The sequence below is a fragment of the Falco punctatus genome, assembly GCF_963210335.1.
Source record: "Falco punctatus genome assembly, chromosome: 3".
NCBI classification, from domain to species: Eukaryota; Metazoa; Chordata; class Aves; order Falconiformes; family Falconidae; genus Falco; species Falco punctatus.
The window spans coordinates 2,008,461-2,029,103 of record NC_137582.1 but is presented as its reverse complement, the minus strand read 5'-3'; the positions used below and the strand labels follow the sequence as shown (position 1 = coordinate 2,029,103).

The window sequence follows — 20,643 nt, the reverse complement described above, 5'->3', positions numbered from 1 at the left end:
CTGCCCTTTGCCAGCTCCCTCTGCTCCCAACACTCATGCTTCTATTCACAATGAACTCAACATTTCTGTAAGACGTCTCTGCACTCCCACCACTGCTAGATTCTTGACAGCTTTCTGTAGGTGCCGGTGAGTTAAGTAACAGGCACCCACCTTCCTTTTGGCTACAAGGCTGTAGTTTGTTCTCTGTCTTTTATATCTGATCTAAGGGCATTTGCTTCAATGAGTCCTTCTACGTGAGGGATTCTTCTGTCCAGGCCAAAAGATTCCACCAAGAATAAAGCATTGGGTAAAACTCTGAGGCTGGCTGTTAGGCTAAAGATCCTGGTTATTTCAGCATCCAGCAGAAAAGGCGTGGGGGGTGGGGCAAGGAAAATTGCAGATACTAGCCCCCACCGTTTTTTGAGATGTGGTGGGGGTAGAGAGGCTGTTTCTAGCCCAGCAGGAAGATCACCGTGCTTGCACAGGTAATGTTACAGTGGAACGCAGCAGAAATAGTCAGAAACTGTCCGAGTGGGGGCAGAGATGGCTGTCCCAGAGCTGGGGTGAATCTGGTCCGGGGCTCCGCAGTCAATATTTATGACATGAATCATCACACAGATACTTTCTAGATTAAAAATTGTTTCGTTTGACTAAGAAATACATAGGGTTTGTGGCCTTCTGCCTGTGGCTGCATTGTACTCCTCCCAATGAGATATAAGCAGTGATGTTTAAAAAATATTTCTACAAGCTATTTCTCAGTTAATATGTATGCATTATTCCCCTTACAACAGGAAATTATTTAGGTTTATTACTGTAATTAACACTGAAATTAATTCTTGTTTTCACAGTTTTTACTCTTTAAACTTAAGTTTACATCTACAGTATGACACACAAAAAATGTTTAGGAAGGATAATGAGATTCCTATACAGTCATTTGTACTGAAATTAACTACAGTAGCAGACATTATGGAATTTAGTATTAAATTCATTAATATTGAACACATACAATGCTTGTGATGATTTAAGAGATATTCAGTGGTTTATTGGTGTAGAAACAAAAGAAAAATATGAGGCAGAAGCGGGTGTTTGAGTATTCCAGTGGCACTAGTTGTGCTCTGGCATGGAAGTACTCATCTTTTAAGTTCCTATTAAAAAAAAAAAAAAAAAAAAAAAGGAAAGCTGAAGAAATAATTCAATACTCAAATCTGTAACTTGGGAGCACTGGACCGTTGATAGATGTTGGTATACTGCTCCCCAAGACAAATGCAACAGTTCTGAAAAATAAACTTGCAAAACTCATGGTCTTAGGTATGAGGCCAAATATCCACCTGAACTGCAAGTCGTCATTGTTTATGGACTTATTAACGTGGTGGAAACTATTTTCTTCCAAGCTTGTCCGATTACCTTGCTGTAAATATGCAGATCTACTAGGTTCATTAAGACACACGTTTGTAACCATTGGTGATAAATTAAGGCGACTCTGGTGTCGCCAGGCTGTGCCAGCGCGAACTGGGCAGGTCCCACGCTCCTCAGGGGGCTGGGGCAGCTCCGGGCCCGCGCGGGGGAGGGGGGGGGGCGCGGAGACACCCCCCAGCGGACGCGGCCTCGGGCCGGCGGCGCCTTAGGCGGTGCCCAGGGGGGTCCCCCGCTTGCCTAAGCCCCGTCCCCGCCGGGCCCGCAGGCCCGTGCAGCTGAGGCGGGCCGTGAGGCGGCGCGAGAGAGCCGTGTGGCGGGCCGGCCGCGGGCCGCGAGGGAGCCGTGAGGCGGGCCGGCCGCGGGCCGTGAGGCGGCCCCGAGGGAGCCGTGAGGCGGGCCGGCCGCGGGCCGTGAGGCGGCCCCGAGGGAGCCCTGAGGCGGGCCGGCCGCGGGCCGTCAGGCGGCCCCGAGGGAGCCCTGAGGCGGGCCGGCCGCGGGCCGTGAGGCAGCCGTGAGGCCACCGCGCAGGCGCCGTCCGAGGGCGGTGGCCCAGCCGCGGGGCGGTGCGCGCGCTCCCGCCCTGCCCTCGCGCCCCGCCCCCTCCCCCGCCCTGCCCTCGCGCTCTCTGTGCGACGTCGCTGAGGAAGCCGCCGCCGTGTCGGACGCGGCAGATTCGCCATAACGCGCCGCCCGGCCAGTCTCACCCCACCGGCCCCACCGATTAAAATAATATTTTTTTTACCAAAAGGGGAGGCCTGCGCGAGGCCGGCGGGCTGGCGCGGAAGTGATTTTTGTTTTTCCCCTTCTTCCCCCCCGCCCCTTCTTTTCAAACCAGGCCGCGCCGCCTGGCTGTCGGTCAGCTCCCCCGCCGCCCCCGCCCCTTCCCGCCGCGGTTATGGAGGCTGCGGCTGCAGGTGAGCGGGGCGGCGCGGGGCCGGCCGAAGCGGCGGGCCGGGGAGGGCGGGGGAGCGCGCACGGATCCTCTTACAGCAGGGCCGGCGCTGACGGGGGCGGTGGGGGGAGAAAGTAGTTCCGGTGGGAGTCTCTCGTCACGTTCCGTCCGCACGAGAAGTAGTTCCCTCACCGGCGGCTCCCCCTACCCCAGCCGTCCTCTCCCGTCCGCTGGCGGCACGGCGGGGGTGGGGGGGCAGCGGCTGCCGGGAGCGGCTGTGGAGCCGCCTGCCCCGGCGGGCCGAGGCCTGGGCCGGGGGCGCCCGGGGGCGGGGAGGACGCTGGGCCGCCCCGTGCCGGTGCGGGTCGCTGGCAGAGGAGGCGGGCGAGGCCGTGCGGCCCCGCGGGTCCCTCCGCGGTCAGGGGGCGCCGGCGGGGGCACCAGCCCCATCGCTCCTGGTCGGGAGCGTGTAGGGGAACGAGCGGCGGCCGGGCTGCTCGCGGTTTGTGTGGAACGAGTCGCACGGCGGCGTTTCCCCCACTGCCGCCTGCCTTTGGCAGCTGGTGTAAATGGTTCTAGGTGGGGAGCCTGAGAGCTGAGCGGCGGGAGGCACGTACCGGAGTCAGGGGCTTCCGCTGCCTTGTCATCTCGGCCTGTACGTGCCTTATATTGGCCTGACTTTTCATGGGGATTAAACGTGTAAGTAAAATCACGCAGGCGTGATAGCCGTGGTGATTTTGTGTACCTGCTTTCTGCATTTCACAATCCCCGTGCGTTCCTTGCAGTACAAGTTCGTGATGTAGTAATAATTTAATGCAAGTTAATTACACTGTGTACTCGAAATGGCTTTTGGTTGTCATTCCCTGAGATGACACTTTAATTTTTAAAATCCTAAGTCACTTCTGGAGTCTTGTGCAGTATTTACAGACAGTGAGTTTGCAACTCAGACAGGATTTTATGCCAAGGAGAAGAGCCCTGTCGGGAGAATTAACTTGTACCTGAATAGCAGAATATCGAACAGGTGCTGTGTTATTTAAGTGCTGTTGTAAAATCATTCCAGGACTGTTTTATATTTTCTGATCCAACTTCAGATGAGAAGGTAGTTCTCTTACCACTACTACTGTTATTAATAAATTCGTATTTATTCAAGCACATTTTATTTAATAACATTTATCCAATAGCAAAAAATGTTCTGAGGGTGGTTAGAACTGTCAACGAGCCCAGTATGTTTGATGCTGCAACTGGTGAACTGTGGCTGACCTCTGATGCATTTCTGTTACGTGTGCTTCCAAAAATCAGGGTTGGAGAATTTCAGCCAGGGCATCCTGGAGTCGGTGGCTGATCATGTAGTTCGGGCTTATTTGAGAGGTTCCCAGTGTTGTCGGTATCTCCGGTAGGGTGGCTGATGCTACGGTATTGTACGGCAGTGTATTTTACCGGCAACTTCAGCAGCGTTGCATTGAACCACATGAGGGCGATCTTAGAACGTAAAAAATGACAAAAGTCTTACTATAAGCACGTCTATTTAGGCTTTTTTTTTTTTTTTTTTAAATGATGGATAAACTACCTTGTTTATATGTTTGATAAAGTGGTTATTCTAAACTGCTGCAGATAGTTTAATTTCCTAGTTATCAGAACAATCTTTGTATTCCAGTTCTGAATTTTGTATATTCTAGCCAAAATAAATGTGTCTAGGCACTCATCAACTTCTTTTGAAGAACTTTATGTAACTTTTTCCAGGAGCATTTGTAAAGCTGTTGTGTATAAAAGAAAAAAACCCAACCCTTTTATTTGCCTTCATTAGTTAAACTTCAGTCCTTTTCGATTTTTTTTTTTTTACAAATCTAGTAACAGACTAATTAAATACAGTATGTTTTGTTATCTGAGGTGAGGGTGTGAAGACAGCTTCAGGCAAAGAAGAGAGATAAGAGCCTTGAGCCCTTTTCCTGTTGGGGTGGCTGTTTCATCATGTGGCATGAGGCAGGTTCTGGTTTCTGGTGGTATCTTAAGACTAAGTCTGAAACCACTTGCTGTAACCTGGATACTTAGTCTTCCAATAACTCAAGTTAATCTTCTAAAATTGATCTACTGAAAAGTGGAACTCTAGTCTTACTAAGTCTGTTTCTTTACCTTTGTATTGGAGAAAATGATGTCTGTATGTCAAATATTTGGAGATTTTCAGAGGTACTGTGCTACACTGGTGAAATACTACAGTATATGAATGCTAGAGTAACTGAGCTGTGTTAAAGTCTACGTTGTGTATTGGTCACACTGCAACTTAAAAAAAAAAATCTAAGAAAGTATCAATAATCTGGATCTTAATTTTGTGGCACGCCTGACACGTACCTCTCAAAAGTGACTCATGATGCCTGTCTGTATAGAGAAGCATAAGAACAGAGCAAGCACACAGTGATACTTGTCCAGAATACTCTCTCCTTCTACAGGCTGGCTGAGCCACCACTAGCATCTTTCCACTTACTAGTTCTTGAAGGACTTTCCTTCTAAGAATTTTTAACACCAAGCAAACATGTACCCACCCTAACAGTTACATGCAGAACTGCCTCCTTTCATGTTCTGTGCTCCTCCCAGTGCAGCAGCAGGGAGAGATGAGCTAAAAGAGGAGACAGTAGTTTCAGAGGGATCATTTGCTGATTATTGCCTCCATGACACACATGATTTTGTAGTTCCTCATTTTATGCTTTGCCTTTTCTTCATGTCTCAGTTCCATCCTTTCCAGGCAGAAAAATTCTAATTTATTTAGCTGCTTACTTGTTGTTCTTATTTCTGTACTTTAAAATATTTTTATTATTATTGTTGTTGTTGTTAGATTTTTTATTTTTTTCATATTAGAGGAACAGTATCCAAAGACATAAGCCCGGTATGGACTTTTGCAGCAGTAATCTTCTTTTCTGTATAGGTCTATGTGTTACAGGACCATCAGTTTTATAGGATTGTCTTATTATAACTGTAAGGTTTTGAGTAGTGCAGTTCTTAGCTTCGTTTTGAGGCTGTCTTTAAAATGTTTGCCATAATTGAGAGATCTTTCCTAGAAAACCGCTCCAAACCCCTATAGAGCAACAGCAAATGCAAAAGTTTGTTTTGCTATGGTCTCACTTTCTTTGAAGGGTCCTTTCACACACAGGTTACTTTTTACAACACAGGCTCTCAGGCAGGCTTGTTGCTGTTGAGGTGTTTTAAAAAAAATTGCTGCATTCTGCTTTTTATTTTTCAAGTTGATAAAATTATCCTTACTGACCTGCCTTACTGCATTGTCACATTAAATTTAATGCAATTTACAATCTTTTTTTGTTTTCCTGGTTTGGCAAAAGTTTGACTTATATAAAGATGCTTTCTTCTACTAAAGCTTCCTTACACTGCTATTTAGCTGTACTCGAATATGATGCTTTTAAATAGTCTTCATGCTGCTTTCAAGGATTTAACTCTTCGTGGAACCTTTTTAGACCTTTTTGTGCTTTTTGTTTTGTTTAAGATGCTTTTTATCTTCATATAGTTCACATTGTTGAAGTTAAACACAACCATTTGGCTGTTTATCACTCTTTTAAAGGATTGTTGAGTACTTTAATCATGGTTACGGCTCACTTAGGGGCACATTGAATGGGGTTCTGTTTTTTACTTCTGATAAAGTCAAGAACTGTTTCTCATCATGTGGTTTCCCGACTGCTTGGTGGGTGAAGCAGTCATTAATGGTGTCTAAACATTTAATTTTGGCATCCTGTCCCATCCTGGCATTTAACCAATCTGCATAAGGGTAATTGAAGCCTACAATATATTGTTGTTTCTGGTTTTGTAATCTCTTTTATCCCCTTCAATGTGTCACAGTCGTTCTTACCATTGTGGTCGGACTGTTGCTTATGTGTCCTAATGCTGTGCTTTTCTCTACAATGTCAGTATTTCATTCCTCAGGGATTCTGTTACTTGTTAAAATAGCCTGTTAATCAGATTTGACCCTAAGCAGCTTCTAACAGATGGCATTGCTTCACAAACAATACAGCCTACTTTCTGTCCTCAATATTTTCAGGTCGTAGTGTCCCACTGGCATTACAACAATATTTTCCAGAAACTTGTTTGAATGCATGTCTGTCAATAATCCTTGTCTACAGCTAGCCATTCTGATTTTGGCACCTTGTTAGGATTTTTGCATTATTGTAGTAGTAAGTAGATTTATCTTTTTAAAAGCAACTACAAAGAAATGGAAAACAAACTGAATGATTTGTTTCGACTGTTCTTTGTTGTTTCCGGTTAAGTTTTAACTTCTATGTCATCTTTCATGTGAAAATAGGCTTCATGATTTTACCACTGAAAGGTGAATCAGCTTCATCTTTGTGGTCTTTTGCACTTGTCATCTACCCATCAGTGTTTAATTGAAAAATGTCTTCATAATCTTTTACATTTTGGGTTGGATGAAGAAGCTCGGTGCTCCTCTATATTTTTTCTCAAGTCGTAACGTGCCATTAGGTATATACAACAGCAGGTATATACAGTGCTCACAACAGCACTGTCATGCATGAAATGCAGTCTATTTCTTAATCGGAAACATTTACAGACTTAAGTGAAATTTAGTCTTATATACTGTGTACCTCCCTGTAATATCTGAGAGCGTCTATAGATGTAGTTTACCTTGTAAACTAAAGTTGTGGCCTTGTTAGAAAAAATGTTGAATGTATATGATTAGGTTTTCCGTAAAACTGTATTAAGCTGTATTGATTTTAGTATAATCTTTCAGTTTTTGCAGGAATGCATCCTATATCAACATTACCATAACTTACTTTCTTAATGTCAAAATAAAAAAAAAGCTGTTTGTGGCATTTAACTGATGATAATTAAATTGTCCTCATTTTATTTAGCACCTAAAAGTGAGAAAAGACAATGTCAAGCACTCCTTTTCTTTGACTGAATGTGTTCTGTATTGCGGGTTTTGTCTCAGTAGTCCTCCTATGCTGCTGAATTAAAAAAGTAGTTGCTTACTGTTCAGAATAGTTCAAATTCAGATAAAGAAAGCCCTAAAACAGTGTTCTCTTGTCTCTCACCTGTTGCTTTTAGTACAGTTAATTTGTTAGTTTTGAACATGGCATTCTTGCAGTAGCAAATAGTGGCATGTTTTATATACTTTTTTCCTTAATGCTTACTGAGGATAATACTTTTGATTTGGAGATATGCCATAACCCTGCATATTAATTTTATTTATGAACCACAGTAGAGAAAGTGGCAGGAAACAAGTATTGGTTTACTTATATTTTTTTACTCTATCAAACACAAGATAAATAAAATTAGTTTATACCAATGTCTTTATTAAAATGATAACTAAAATATTTAAGGTCAAGGAAGAGGTTTAGGGAATAAATCTGGCTAAATACAGCCTTCTGAGATTGAAGTGTATGTTACCAAAACTTACATTCATTTGGTGATCCTTTTTTGTAACATAGAAAATGCAGCTGACAGTTACTTAAATTTTACTGAAATTATTAAATAGTATTCATTACTTGAAGGTATTGAAAACATGTTATCTTACGTTTCACAGTATTTTGAAAAATATTTTGATTTCTTTTTTAAATAAAGTTTAGTTTAAGTAAAAAAACGAACAACAAAAAAAAATGTCCCTCCAGTGAAGCAATAAAAATCAGAGCTGCATTATAACATGTTTTTGAAAATTTCACATATTTGAAGTAGCATTAAAATGAAAAAATCTCTTAACACGCACAAAGGAATAAGATCTGATGTCTAAGAATAATGTTTTTAATGTATTTGACATTAGTATAGGATATCATATGTATGTGTACAATATGTACTGTGTGTGCCTATTCTTTTATGTTCAGTTCAAACCATTTTTTTGCTGAGAAATAATGTTGCTTGTATCAAACACAAATCGTTGGCTTTTTACCTGTTGCTTTCATATTATTTCACAATTTCCATACTGTTACCTAAAGAAGCTATAAAGGAAAAGTGTTGTTAATTGTTCTTAAACACTTTAATATCTTACATGCTCAGCATTTGTGTATGAAGCATTCTTTAATAAAAACAAAAGTTGTATTGGAAGAATTGTGGCCACTTCTTATGGCACTTGAGGTTTGAACAGAAACCCTGGTGTTTTCTCAGTTATTCTCATACCTGCATGTGCAGGACAGCCAGGGTTTCAGGCCCAGCCAGCGTGGGTTTATAAAAGGCAAGTCCTTCTTGACAAACCTGATCTCCTTCTATGACAAGGTGACCCACTTCCTGGATGAGGGAAAGGCTGTGGATGTTGTCGATTTGGACCTCAGTAAAGCCTTTGACACCATCTCCCACAGCATCTCCTGGAGACACTGGCAGCTCATGGCTCGGATGGGTGTGCTCTGTGCTGGGTTAAAAGCTGGCTGGATGGCCGAGCCCAAAGAGGGGTGGTGGATGGAGTTACATCCAGCTGGTGGCCGGTCACAGGTGGTGTGCCCCAGGGCTCAGTACTGGGGCCAGTCCTGTTTGTCTGATCAATGATCTGGATGACAGGAGTGAGTGCACCCATATAAGTCTGCAGATGGCACCAAGTTGTGTGGGAGTGTTGATCTGCTTGAGGGCAGGAGGCTCTGCAGAGGGACCTGGACAGGCTGGATTGATGGGCTGAGGCCAGTTGTATGAGGCTCAACAAGGCTCAGTGCTGGGTCCTGCACTTGGGTCACACCAACCCCACACAGCGCTACAGGCTGGGGCAGAGCAGCTGGAAAGCTGCCTGAGGGGAAGGGCCCTGGGGGTATTGGCTGACATCTGGCTGAACATGAGCCAGCAGTGTGCCCAGGTGGCCAAGGAGGCCAACGGCATCCTGGCCTGTATCAGAGACAGTGTGGCCAGCAGGACAGGGGCGGTGATGGTCCCCCTGTACTGGGCACTGGTGAGGCCACACCTCGAATACTGTGTTCACATTCAGCTTTGGGCTCCTTACTTCAAGAAGGACATACAGATGCTGGAGCATGTGCACGAAAAGGTCGATGGAGCTGGTGCAGGGTCTGGAGCACAAGTCTCCTGAGGAGAAGCTGAGGGAACTGGGGTTGTTCAGTCTGGAGAAAAGAAGGCTCAGGAGGGACCTTATTGATCCTTACAGCTACCTGACAGGGGGCTGTAGGCAGGTGGGGGTCGGTCTCTTCTCCCAGGTAACAGCCAACGGGACAAGAGAAAATGGACCCAAGTTGCCCCAGGGGAGGTTTAGACACATAGTGGTCCCATCCCAGTGGCTGGAGGTAGAGATGGTGAATGGGGGTTGTGGTCAGCTCGTAACACTTTGACTCTGCTGCTCCTTCCGTCTCACGCTCTTCCCCTACTCCAGCATGGGGTCCCTCCCATGGGAGAGAGTTCTTCACAAACTGTTCCAGTGGGTCCTTTCCACAGGGTATGGTCTTTCATGAATGGGCTGCTCCACAGCGTGGGTCCCCCATGGGGCCACAGGTCCTGCCAGAAAACCTGTTCGTGTGCCTCCCCTCCATGGACCATGGCTCCTGCCAGGAGCCTGCTCCTGCGTGGGTTCCTCTCTGCATGTTGCAGCTTCCCTCAGGGCACATCCACTTACTCCAGTGTGGGGCCCTCCTTGGGCTGCAGGTGGGGATCTGCTCCACCATAGACCTCCATGGGCTGCAGGGGGACAACCTGCCTTACCATGGGCTTCACCATGGGCTGCCGGAGAATCTCTGCTCCAGTACCTGGAACAACTCCTGCCCCTCTTTCTTCTCAGGTCTTGGTTCTGCAGGGCTGTTCCTCTCATGTTTTTCTCACTCCTCTCTCCCATCTGTTGTGCAATGGGTTTTTACCCTTTCTTAAATATGTTATCCCAGAGGCACTATCAATGCCACTGATGGACTCAGGTTTGGGCAATAATGGCTCAGTTGGAGCTGGCTCTGTCTGACATGGGGGCAGCTCCTGGTGTCTTACAAAAGCCAGCCCTGCAGCCTCCCCTCTGCTACCAAAACCTTGCCATGTAAACCAAGTACGCGTAGTCCCACAGATGCTCCTCAACTACCCCAAATCTTCTCGTTTCTCTTTTTTTACCAGTTACAAAGTCCAGGTAGCCTTCTCCAAAGCTGTGCCTGCAGTTTCTTGGTGTCCCATCAGTTAGTAACTGGAGAGTTCTGTTCCTTGGCATAGTCTGTTATCTCATCTGCCAGGTTTGTGTGTCTGTATTCTTGTTCATCGTTTATCCCATTAACTTATTGGACTCTTTTGCATTGAAAAGTTCCTTGATTAGATAGTCTTAATGATGCAGACTGGCACCTTCAGCATGCCCTTACAAATGATAAAAAAAGACTGAAGTCTTCTTTTTAAGAAGCTGATGTTTCTTGTCTCATTCTTGGCTCACTACATCCAGTTTCCTGGCTGTACCGTTGGATGCATAACAGAAGAAGGAGGACATTTGTCCATTTATTTTTAAGGGCTTTCACCTAATAATAGAATTTACAACAGGTGTTGCATGCTATGACATGACTTACTACAGAGTTGGAAAATCTGAGTGGTGAAGAGTAAGCGGTCCTGTGGACCTGCACATCAGGTGAAGTGACTGAGTGTCAGGGCCGCCTGTGCTCCCTGCTGCACTGCCCCATTAGCTCTAACTGAGCTGCCCGTGAACTGGAGCAGGGAGTTAAGTGACCCACAACAAATTGGAAATGCAGCCAGACACTGGAGAAGGAGCCAGCGTCATGGAACTAGGAGAAGGAGAATAGACCCAATGACGTGACTCTGAGCTGAAGACATGTGTTTATGTTTCTAATAATTCCAGCCGGTTCCATAAAGAAACTTAATACCACCATAAGTCCTTTCTTTGTAAACCATGTTGTGCTTGTAGATGAAGATAGAAGCAAAGGAAGTTCAGGATCGACCATGTGAGGAACCACATCAGTGGTGAAGTACCTGGAGATCCTCTTGCTGATTTGCTGGTGTAGAAAATGGCAAAGCAGTAGTTTAAATTGTTTCATTACCAGAAGAAGGACCGTTGGAGTAGGTACCTGGTTTTCTCTGTGGTGTAACTGGGTGTTAACCCTGGAAATAAAGATACAGTTTCTTATCTGAATCTTCTGGCAGGATTCAGTGAGACAGATGTCTAGTAGCTGTACAGTATAATATGCCCAATGAAGACTGTGATAGCTTTAGATCTGACCTGTCTACCTCTTGTGAAACCTGGAAGCTGTGTTTACCTTGAAGATTTTAAGCTAAGAATGGGTACTGTTGGATTCCAACCAGGCCTCAGCAGAGAGGGGCAAAGTTCTTGTAGCTGCAAGAAGAAAGGAGGTTGGAAGCAGAAGTACAAGTTAACGTGAGTAGTTACATTGAAAGCTTGGAAGTGGGTAGTAAGGAACAAGAAGAAGAAAAAAAAAGAGTCTCTTAGAGAGCATGGCCTAAGAGATACAAGAGGCGGAAGGGGGAAGGTTAAAAACGCATGATAGGAAGTGGGGGAGGGGGAAATTGGAAACAAACACTAGTATAACTTGAGAGATAAAGGAGTTATTAAACTGAGAATAAAGATCGTATCCGGTATGCTGAAGATGGAAGTCTTTTAGATTTAATACGCTTTTTTTCACTTTCACCATCAGCATTACTAATGGTCTCTAATACAATCACAAATACCTAATTGTCATTAAAAAAAAAAAGAAAAAACCCAACAGTGTTCTAGTCTAAGAATGATGTATAAGATTTTAAATTGGAGAAATTTCTTGTTGAAGGATTTGATGGTGATGAGGCAGCAAGGTCTGTTTCAGCTCTGTTGTAAGTTTAGAAGGAAATAAGTAGTTACTCATATACTGAACTTTATTTTAGGAAGGCTGACCAGGTGCATAAGCATGTGTACGATCACCTTTGTTATTCCACTGGCCAATAGATATCTGGTGTTGTTTTTTTTTTTTTTAATTTTTGTATTTAACTACAGAGTTCTAGTTCCTTTTAACAGTTGCAGAACTTCTAAAGCTGTTACAGAGAAGTTTGTGGTCTGCATTGGAGAGAGTGATAGAAACACTTTGGATACATTAGAATGATTTATGGCATATGAATACAGATTTGTTCCCTTGTGCTGCATTTCTTGTGAAAATCCTTATTTAAAAATAAGCTGTACCTAACCCCAGCCTACTTTTTATGCAAAATGAAAGTTTGTGATTAGTTAAAATGAACTCTGGACTAGGTTTTGTCATACAATGTTCAAAAGAATATATGACAATAATATATTAGCTGAATCCCTTAAATACTGTTCATTTCGGTGATTTTTCTAAGATAAAGGCTTCTTTCTCCCCCTTCTTTCCTCCTCACTCCAACTTTAAAGCAAAACAGCACAGATACTGTTTTATGCTTTGTGAAGGGGATTGGGAATAAGGGAACCTGTTTCCTAGTCTGCAACTTGCTATTTTTTAAGTAAGGCATTTGTTAATTTTCTTTTACTATATACATGCTCAGTGTAAAGAAAAAAAATACTAATTATGAAATATGTTGAGGTCTGTGGAAGAATTAAAAAAAAAAAAGGCTTCACTTACAGCTTAATTTTCCACTTGTCCATTTAAGAGGAAAGTAACTGGTATTATTTATCTCAGTGTACACTTAGTGCAGTTTGTATGGGCAAAACTGAAGATAATGAATTAACACAAAGCACGTTTAGTGAACGGAATGTTCCAAAGTGGTTTTGGCTGAAATTCCTGTTGTTTGTTTACCTGCATACTTGATTACTGTTCCTTTCTTTCTCTGCATATTTAATTGCTGTCTAATTAATTGCTCTGTTGATTTCCTACATAATTAATTATTTGCTAATTAATCATTGATTCCCTGCATAGCTAATTAACTTATTGCTTATTTGATTTTTACAGTTAATTGACTATAATTCATTGCTCTATTGCTACACCACCTAATTAGCAACTGGTTAATCAATTACTGTTTGCTTACTCCTCATCTAGTTGTTTAGGCAGGTGATCAGCACAGTTTATCCTCTTGCTATCTGACCTCCTTTTCCAGTCATGCTTCCTAGAATAAAAATAATTTCTTTAATCAGTTTTGTTTCTGTCTCACCTCTGAGCAAAGCACATGCATCTTCTGCACAGTCTCCTGATGCTTTCTGCACCTTTTCTGACAGTCGTACTGTTCTCTGCCAGCTGGTCTGCTCACTTCTGGGTTTGTTCCAGCTTTACTTCTGTTTGAAGCCTTGTGTAATCAGGCACTTTAAACAACCACAGAGACTTTTGGGGATCCTTCTTGCTCTTGTGCCCATCTCCAAGGCCTTACTGGGAGGAGTGAGAGGTAAAATAGTGTGTGAGTTCTGGTTACAGCTGTTGAAGGAGGAGACACAAAGCAGTGAACCTGAAGGAAAAATGACTAGCAGGCCAGGAAGCAGAAACAGAGGCAATTAAAACCTCAAAACAGAAATGTCAGCTAAATCATAGAATTTCAGTGTTAGTTAAACCTTTAGGTAAATACTCATAGGGTTTGTAGTGTGAATCTTAAATATACATTTACAGTTGTCATCCACTGGGTCAATAACAGGTTTCATTCGCTTTTTTTTTTTTTTTTTTTTTGGTTATGAAAGAGTAATGCTCACTAGAGCAGAACTAGTTCAAAGAAACTGATCCAAAAGAACATTTCCTTTATAAACATACTGCAACCAAAATAGAAATGTGTGTGTGCCCAAGACAGCAAAACACCTGAGAAGAAGTCCTACCAAGATTCTAAGAACACACTGAGCATATTATACATTTTATATAGGTGCTTGTGTGTGAAATGTAGAGTATATTTCAAACAACAGGAACTGTATTTGTTTTTCAGAGATGTTTTAAAAGAGATAAAGGCATACGCTGCCATTTAGTTTTGAGATAGTTGTATTATTTCCGAAGATGAGGATGCTTTTGTTAGAGTTTCAGGTGCAAATAACTAAAAGAGAGCCAGCTCTGCTGTTCTTAACATTCAGAGCACCTTAAAGATGGATTTTTCTTGAGTGGGTTTAACTGTATGATTAGTGTCATGAAGGGAGGGGAATGTTGTTGAGTAGGGGTAGTGGTCTTTGCTTGGGATGGTTTTGAAAACGGGTTCCAAAATACAGCTTCTCTATTCTCTTTCTCCCAGATTCATCCCAAAGTTCACAAAATATCACTTTATTTCTGTACTTATCTGGTAATCTGTGTTTTGGTTTGTACCTCAAATAGCTTTAGTTGTTCCAGTTTGATTTCAGTGAGTGTATGTCCTATAATTTTCTTTAGGCAGGCAGAGGGAGAGAGGCAATCTAAACCAATCTCTGGGCCAGGAGTTTATATGGGTATCTGAAGAACAAGCGTGCTGTTCAAATTGGTTCCTGGTTGCTGTTAGGTTTCATTGGACACTGAAGGGAGCAGTGACTGCTGAAAAATCAAACCATTAAAGCAAATGAAGGCACTTTTAGAGAGCAAACAAAGTGCTCTGAACTAACTCTCTGCTAGAAGCTCATGAGGTGTTTTTTTTTAGCTGGGTTTTTCTGAATTATTGTTATGTTTGTATTAACCCTTCTTCATTATTATTTACTCTCCTGTGGCTTTGCTTTCACATCACACCTCTAGTACATGTAAATTTAAAAAGCCAAATCAAAACATGAAGTTTTGTCTAAAAGGTTTGGTAAAATTTCTGTTTAAAACATTGACCAAGAAAAATTTTATTGAAATTCTTCCTTGCTGCTGCTTTGAAGGTTTTTAATTTGTTGGGGTTTTTTTTGAACCAACAGGCATTTTTCCTAGAACTTGTATGTCAAAGCATATGAAATGCTAGATGTTTTTGATAATGCTGGATGTTAATATTTCCTCTGAGACCAATATGATGTGTTTTGTTTTGACAGCAAAACTTTTTCCCCTCCTTAAATTTTCCTCCTATCCCTGCTCATTTTTCTCCATGTAGATGGGTCAAGCTGAGGCCTGATTATTTTTTTTTAAATATTGAGATAAAAGAAGAAAAAGCTTTGTACAGCTCTGAAGTGAATGCCCAGAAGGAGAAAGGCAGATGATGTGACTGCATAGCTGGGGTTGTCATGTGATGCAGTATTTTTCGGTTTACAGCACTACAGATATTTTGACCTTCCTCCACACTCTTTTCATTAGTGGCAGAGCCGCATCTAAGGATAATGAGCCCTGAAACCATGCACTTAACATTTTAAACTCACAGTGTATGCTCATGGTAATGTGCTACAGCAAAAATGACACATTAAAGCATACTTTTTTTATAAATAAATTTTATAAATAGAGTTTTTATAAAATGTATTTATTTTCTGACAAGTGTTACAATAATGAAGGAAAAGTTTCGTTTTCTCTTTTATGGTATTTTATTTTTCCTTCATTCTGTTGTTTCCAGCACTTACACAAATAATGAGACAATTAGACTTGCTTAGGTGAGTTTAAGTAGGAAGGTTAAGTACATGTAGGAAAAAACAGTGGGGTCCATGAACATAAATTAGGATTTGGAGCCCAGCTGTATTTCAGAGCTGCTTTGTAAAGAATAAAATGTTTTGCATGTATACCGATAAGATACACAACAAACCCAGACAGTGACTTATGTCTTACATAATTTTACCATATATTTGAAAAAATATGAAATTGTAACATTGTCTGATGCTGGAAGGGGAAAAAAGGTCTTAATCTATCCAGTTTCCTTTTGGGTCTTGTTAGGAAATTTTTAAGATTTGAGCTAGAAGAAATGTTTTGCCCTGTGAGGATATGGGTAGGAGTTTTAACAGTTTCTTTAATTAATGCATTTTTGGGATTTATTATGAATGTCTTCATTTAATGGTGTAATATTCTTTGTTTCAGCTCATCACTCTCTGCTAAGTGTATTAAGTTAGCTGATAGTTACTGTGTTAGCTGAACCAAAATCTCAGTAACTAGCGGTAATATAAAAAACCAACTTCAGTTTGGAAATATTAACTCCTTATTTTTAAACTTATTTTTCAGGGATCAGTTCCATCTTCATGTGTAAGCTTTGTAACTTATTTTCACCAAATCAAGCCGAGCTATTGTCTCATGTCTCTGAGAAGCATACAGAAGAAGGGACCAGTGTGGATGACATCATTATTCCGCTCCAACCTCTAACAGTAGCCACAAACATAAACAAAGATGGAGAAGGTAAATTCATAAATTGAGAGGAATGTAATTTTCAAAGTTGTTTAGTGTTTTAATGAAACAACCCTGTGGTATGGTGATTCTGCAGTGTGTATAGAACAACTTTGTTTGTATGAAGTTTGCTGTACAACTGCCACGCTGAATTTCATTCAGTGCAGAATAGATTGGAGGACAGATGTGGATAAACTCAGCATGTGACAGGGGGTGATGACATTGGTCCATTAATTTTAAATGTCAAATATAGCAAAGTCTTCTTCCAGCTTTAATTTGAGCAGTGTAACAGCAGTGTGAAGATTGTGGAAAGCAACCAGGACACCATGGATGAGGATGCGTCTTGAGTCTTAGGAATGGTGGTGTGCTTTTTGAATTGTCTAACTTGTTTGTCGTGATGTGGATAATATTAGTAGTTCTAATCCAAAAAGGAAGTGCACGATTCATAATTTAGAACTGTGCTTTGATATTGGCACTGGTAAATAAAGTACTCTTGTAGTCAGAGGTCGAATTAATTACATAGAACAGTTTTACTCTGTAGTGGAAGAAGCTACATTAATTCTAATTTTAAATTATTATAATTGCAATCCCTTGTAATATTAGCAGTGGGTTGAAAATAATTTAGACTTCATAATTATATCTTCTTTTAGACCCTTACTGAGCAGTGGATTTATATTGTTGGCAAACTCTTCCTTAAAACAGCTGCTAGGATTTTCCAGTTGTTATGGTTTCTGGATTTTTAAAACTATGTGCTTATGAATAAAAAATACTCTAATATCATACTTAAAATATTTTTTTATCATTAACATATGCATGTGATATTTCTTCATTTGTTTACCAGCAGTAATTTGGTAGTTATGTTAACTTAATCAACATAAGAAGACGTTTCTAATAATGGCCGTATAGTATTCAGCTATAGCTGCTATCTCTTCAGACAGTTGCTGTGGAAAAATTGCACCAGATTATTATTTCACACAGTGCCTAAAATTAACAGCTCATCAGAAGAAGATGAATAAATGCCAGATCTACATCAAGTTTCAAAATGCCCTTGTAATTTTATTTTAATTGTACAAAATGAATATTCTTAAGCATGCAGAATACATCTTCCTGTCTTAACTCTTGGTTTCCTGTTATCCCTTCACTAAACTGTATTTCTGAGTACAGTGAGAGTAGTACTTCGTAGCATGTCCTTATCCTTCTAGTAAAAAGGCTCTTCTGTAAACTTTTTGCATTTGTGTCAGGGACTATCTGCACTTTCTATATTGTTTGTTGTGAAGTATGTATTGAACGTTTATGAAAATAGTATGTAATTACTGTTATGATCTGAAGCAACAGAAATCAGACATATGCATCTTTTAAGAAAATAACTTTGCAAATCTAATGTAAAATATATCATTAATATATTAAATGACATATTCATAAGTTACGTTTTTCATTATTCTTGGTGAATACTTTTCATCTTCTGATATGATCATACGGTGCCACCTTTTTCAGAGTACATAGCCCAACTCTTTGCCATCTGCTGACAGTCAGAATGTCAAGGTAAATTACTGCCACATAGATTTCAACTCGTATTCTAGACATAGTTTAATATTTTTCCTTTCCCATCACACAGATTGATCGGAGAAGAGGGTAGTCTGTTTTGAAGTCCTATTCAATTATTTGCTGTGTTCTGTTTAAAAAAATAAGGTATTTCACAGCTGAATATAGGAATTTGGAGAGTTCTTTCAAGGCTTCAATTTTTTCCCTCCTGTTATGGAATCTGCAGCTGATGAAACTTTAGAAGTTTATAATATACAATTTTTTCTCAGTGGACCCTTTGCAGTAATTCAGTATTGTCACTAAAAGAAGTGGTTGATGAATGACAGTCTTAGAAATCACAGCTTCCTTTTAGTATTCATTGACTGACAGATGAACATCTCTTTGTCCTTTGAAAGCACAGTGTCCCTTCCAAGTATTGGTAAACACTGTAGCTACTCCGGGGCTGGTATAGACAACTGAATGCCGAGTTGTTAATGGAGCTCTTTGTTCTGCCTGAGTAATAAATTAATGATTTTATAAGTACTGTGAACAAGCAAAGAGCTAGGCAAGTAATACGCGTTTATTACTCTAATGTTATTTTATTGGCAGTGCTCTCTGCTGAATTTTTTTTAGTCATGCCACTTTCCCGTAGTTAGGTCATGAGCGATTTAGAATTGATTTGTCTTTATCATTTTGGTAGGATGATGTTAGAAATTTTTTATCAAGTGGAACCAAGGGTACCAGGCAGATGTTGCTGTTACACAAATTATGTGTAGGTCACATTTTGTCCAGTGCTAGAGTGTGACATCTTTGTTTGGGAAATGATAGGTATTTACTGATTAACTGTAGTCACTCCACTGTTGCATAGGGTTTCCTTTCATAACTTTTCACACTGATTTCCATCTCCTTCAAAGTGCTTGTCAAAACTCTACTTTTTTCTGCTTCTAATTAGTCAGATTGGAAATGATTTGAGGGACAGCATCAATGGCTCTAGCTTCATCTATTCATAATACTATTCCCTGATGGATCGTTCTTTGTTTTAGGCTGTGTCTGCATTACAGGATACATGCTCTATTGATTCTAAAACCTTGAAGAGTTACAGTCTGAGTATCATAATTTTTTTCCAAGATGTTTAATTAATTAAGGTCACTTTAAAACTGTGGTACATGCATCAGCCTTATCCTTAACTTGAACATAGGATGCAACTAGAGCATGCATTCATGCTTGCAGGGTAAGAGGTGTTCCTAGGTGCCATGATATATACATGTAACAGTAACAAAATAAAGCTGTGGATGAGATTTATTTGCATGTATTTGTATGACACCTTGTGTAAAAGATTCTGAATACAGCCATATACCATTGTAATTGATTAAATAAAAATCTTAAGCTTTTTATACTGACATTTGAGGAAGAGTTCAGGTTGCATAATGCATTTAGCTGTTAAAATTTGGCCAAGATGTTCAAGTAGAACACCTGCACAAGTGTTTTGTGACTTCTGACAGACTTTGTTTGAACCATGCTACAGCTGGCAGTGTGATGACTGTTGAGTGACTCAAACAGGTTAGGGGGAAAAGGGCTGTTTAATAGTCTTTTATCTCCTACTCTTCCAGAGTCAGAGATACTTGCCCCCTGACATCATTAAAATAGCTACTGAAGATGTTTTATACATGTGTAACTTCAGTTATATATGTGATTGAGTTAAGGCTGAGGGGTAGAAGACCAGGGCAGAAACCATGTATAGTCTTAACCATTTATTGCATTTCCCCATACATAATAAAGTGAATTTGGAAAATCCTATCCTTTAAGGGTGCTTTCCTTTAGTAAATCAGTTTTGGTAAAACTTGGTTTTGAGGCAAAGACTGTACTGATGATCATTAAGCCCAGGGGAATCCACAGTGCTGATGTGCCAGGATCTACATGGTCTACAGTCTAATCTATGAAGAGTTAAGAATACTCAACAGTGAAGTAACTGTTACTTTAATTTTGTTTTCTTTCATTCAACTTAGTTTACTGTAAAAATAAACTTTAAAAAATGTTGTCTAGGCCCTAGTGCTCTGGAGGGCTGGTTGTGGACCTCTGTTTTCACATAGCATGATCCCAGACAAGTAATTAATGGGAATGATCAGTAGAATCTGATTGAGATGTATGTGTGTGTGCATGTGTGTGTGTATATATATATATATATATATTGCTTAGCTAAACATCATGGGATTAATTAAATATAATTCTGCAGTATGGTAATGTGAAGACCTCATAAATGGAAATGTTCTGTGTTACTCATGTTCTGAATATTTTTGAGACAATTATTATTAAATGGACTGATTTGGAGAAGCTTACGTGAACAATTCCTATGAAGGAACAGTATAAAAATAGACATAGAGTTGATTTCATTATAATCTTTTTGAAGTGCCTTTTTTATGTCTTTGAGTGCATAATTATATAGCACAGAATGTCTTCCCCGAATATTGCCATTGCTCATCCAGTGCTGGTCGATGTGAAGATTGGTTTCAGTGAGTCTGTGATGAGTTTAAAAGCCCCAGAAACAGCTAACTTGTTCTTAGGGGAACAGGATCTTGCATTTAGTATCTTTTTAATGACCAATTTAAAACTGCTACTCCTGACTAATCCTTGCGGTAAGTGTTGGGTGGGGGTTTTTATTTATTTATTTAATGTGCTACCTTTATTTTTAACAGTTAAGCGGATTCTTTTTTCTGGCAAGCAATGAAGTTTCTGATTTACTTGGTTATGGTCTAACAGAGGAATGGCAAT

General features: G+C 40.8%; 1 protein-coding gene and 1 long non-coding RNA gene across 7 annotated transcripts in view; one reads left to right on the top strand and one right to left on the bottom strand.

Moving 5' to 3' along the window:
* Positions 1-20,643, top strand: part of ZFAT (zinc finger and AT-hook domain containing) — a 279,097-nt gene that overhangs the window by 46,442 nt on the left and 212,012 nt on the right. For 5 of the 6 annotated variants that reach the window (XM_080377864.1, XM_080377863.1, XM_080377861.1 and 2 more), the window contains exons 1-2: positions 1,866-2,309; positions 16,195-16,365. In XM_080377864.1, the coding sequence (XP_080233990.1) occupies positions 2,291-2,309; positions 16,195-16,365 (190 nt within the window). In that variant the 5' untranslated portion in view covers positions 1,866-2,290. Of the gene's footprint in view, positions 1-1,865; positions 2,310-16,194; positions 16,366-20,643 lie in introns of those variants that run through there. The other variant, XM_080377866.1, reaches the window with a different exon arrangement.
* LOC308059916 lies at positions 3,030-16,188 on the bottom strand. The gene is made up of 2 exons (XR_013926510.1): positions 13,304-16,188; positions 3,030-11,299 (listed from the first exon to the last, which is right to left on the bottom strand). It is a non-coding gene; the product is annotated as an uncharacterized lncRNA (long non-coding RNA).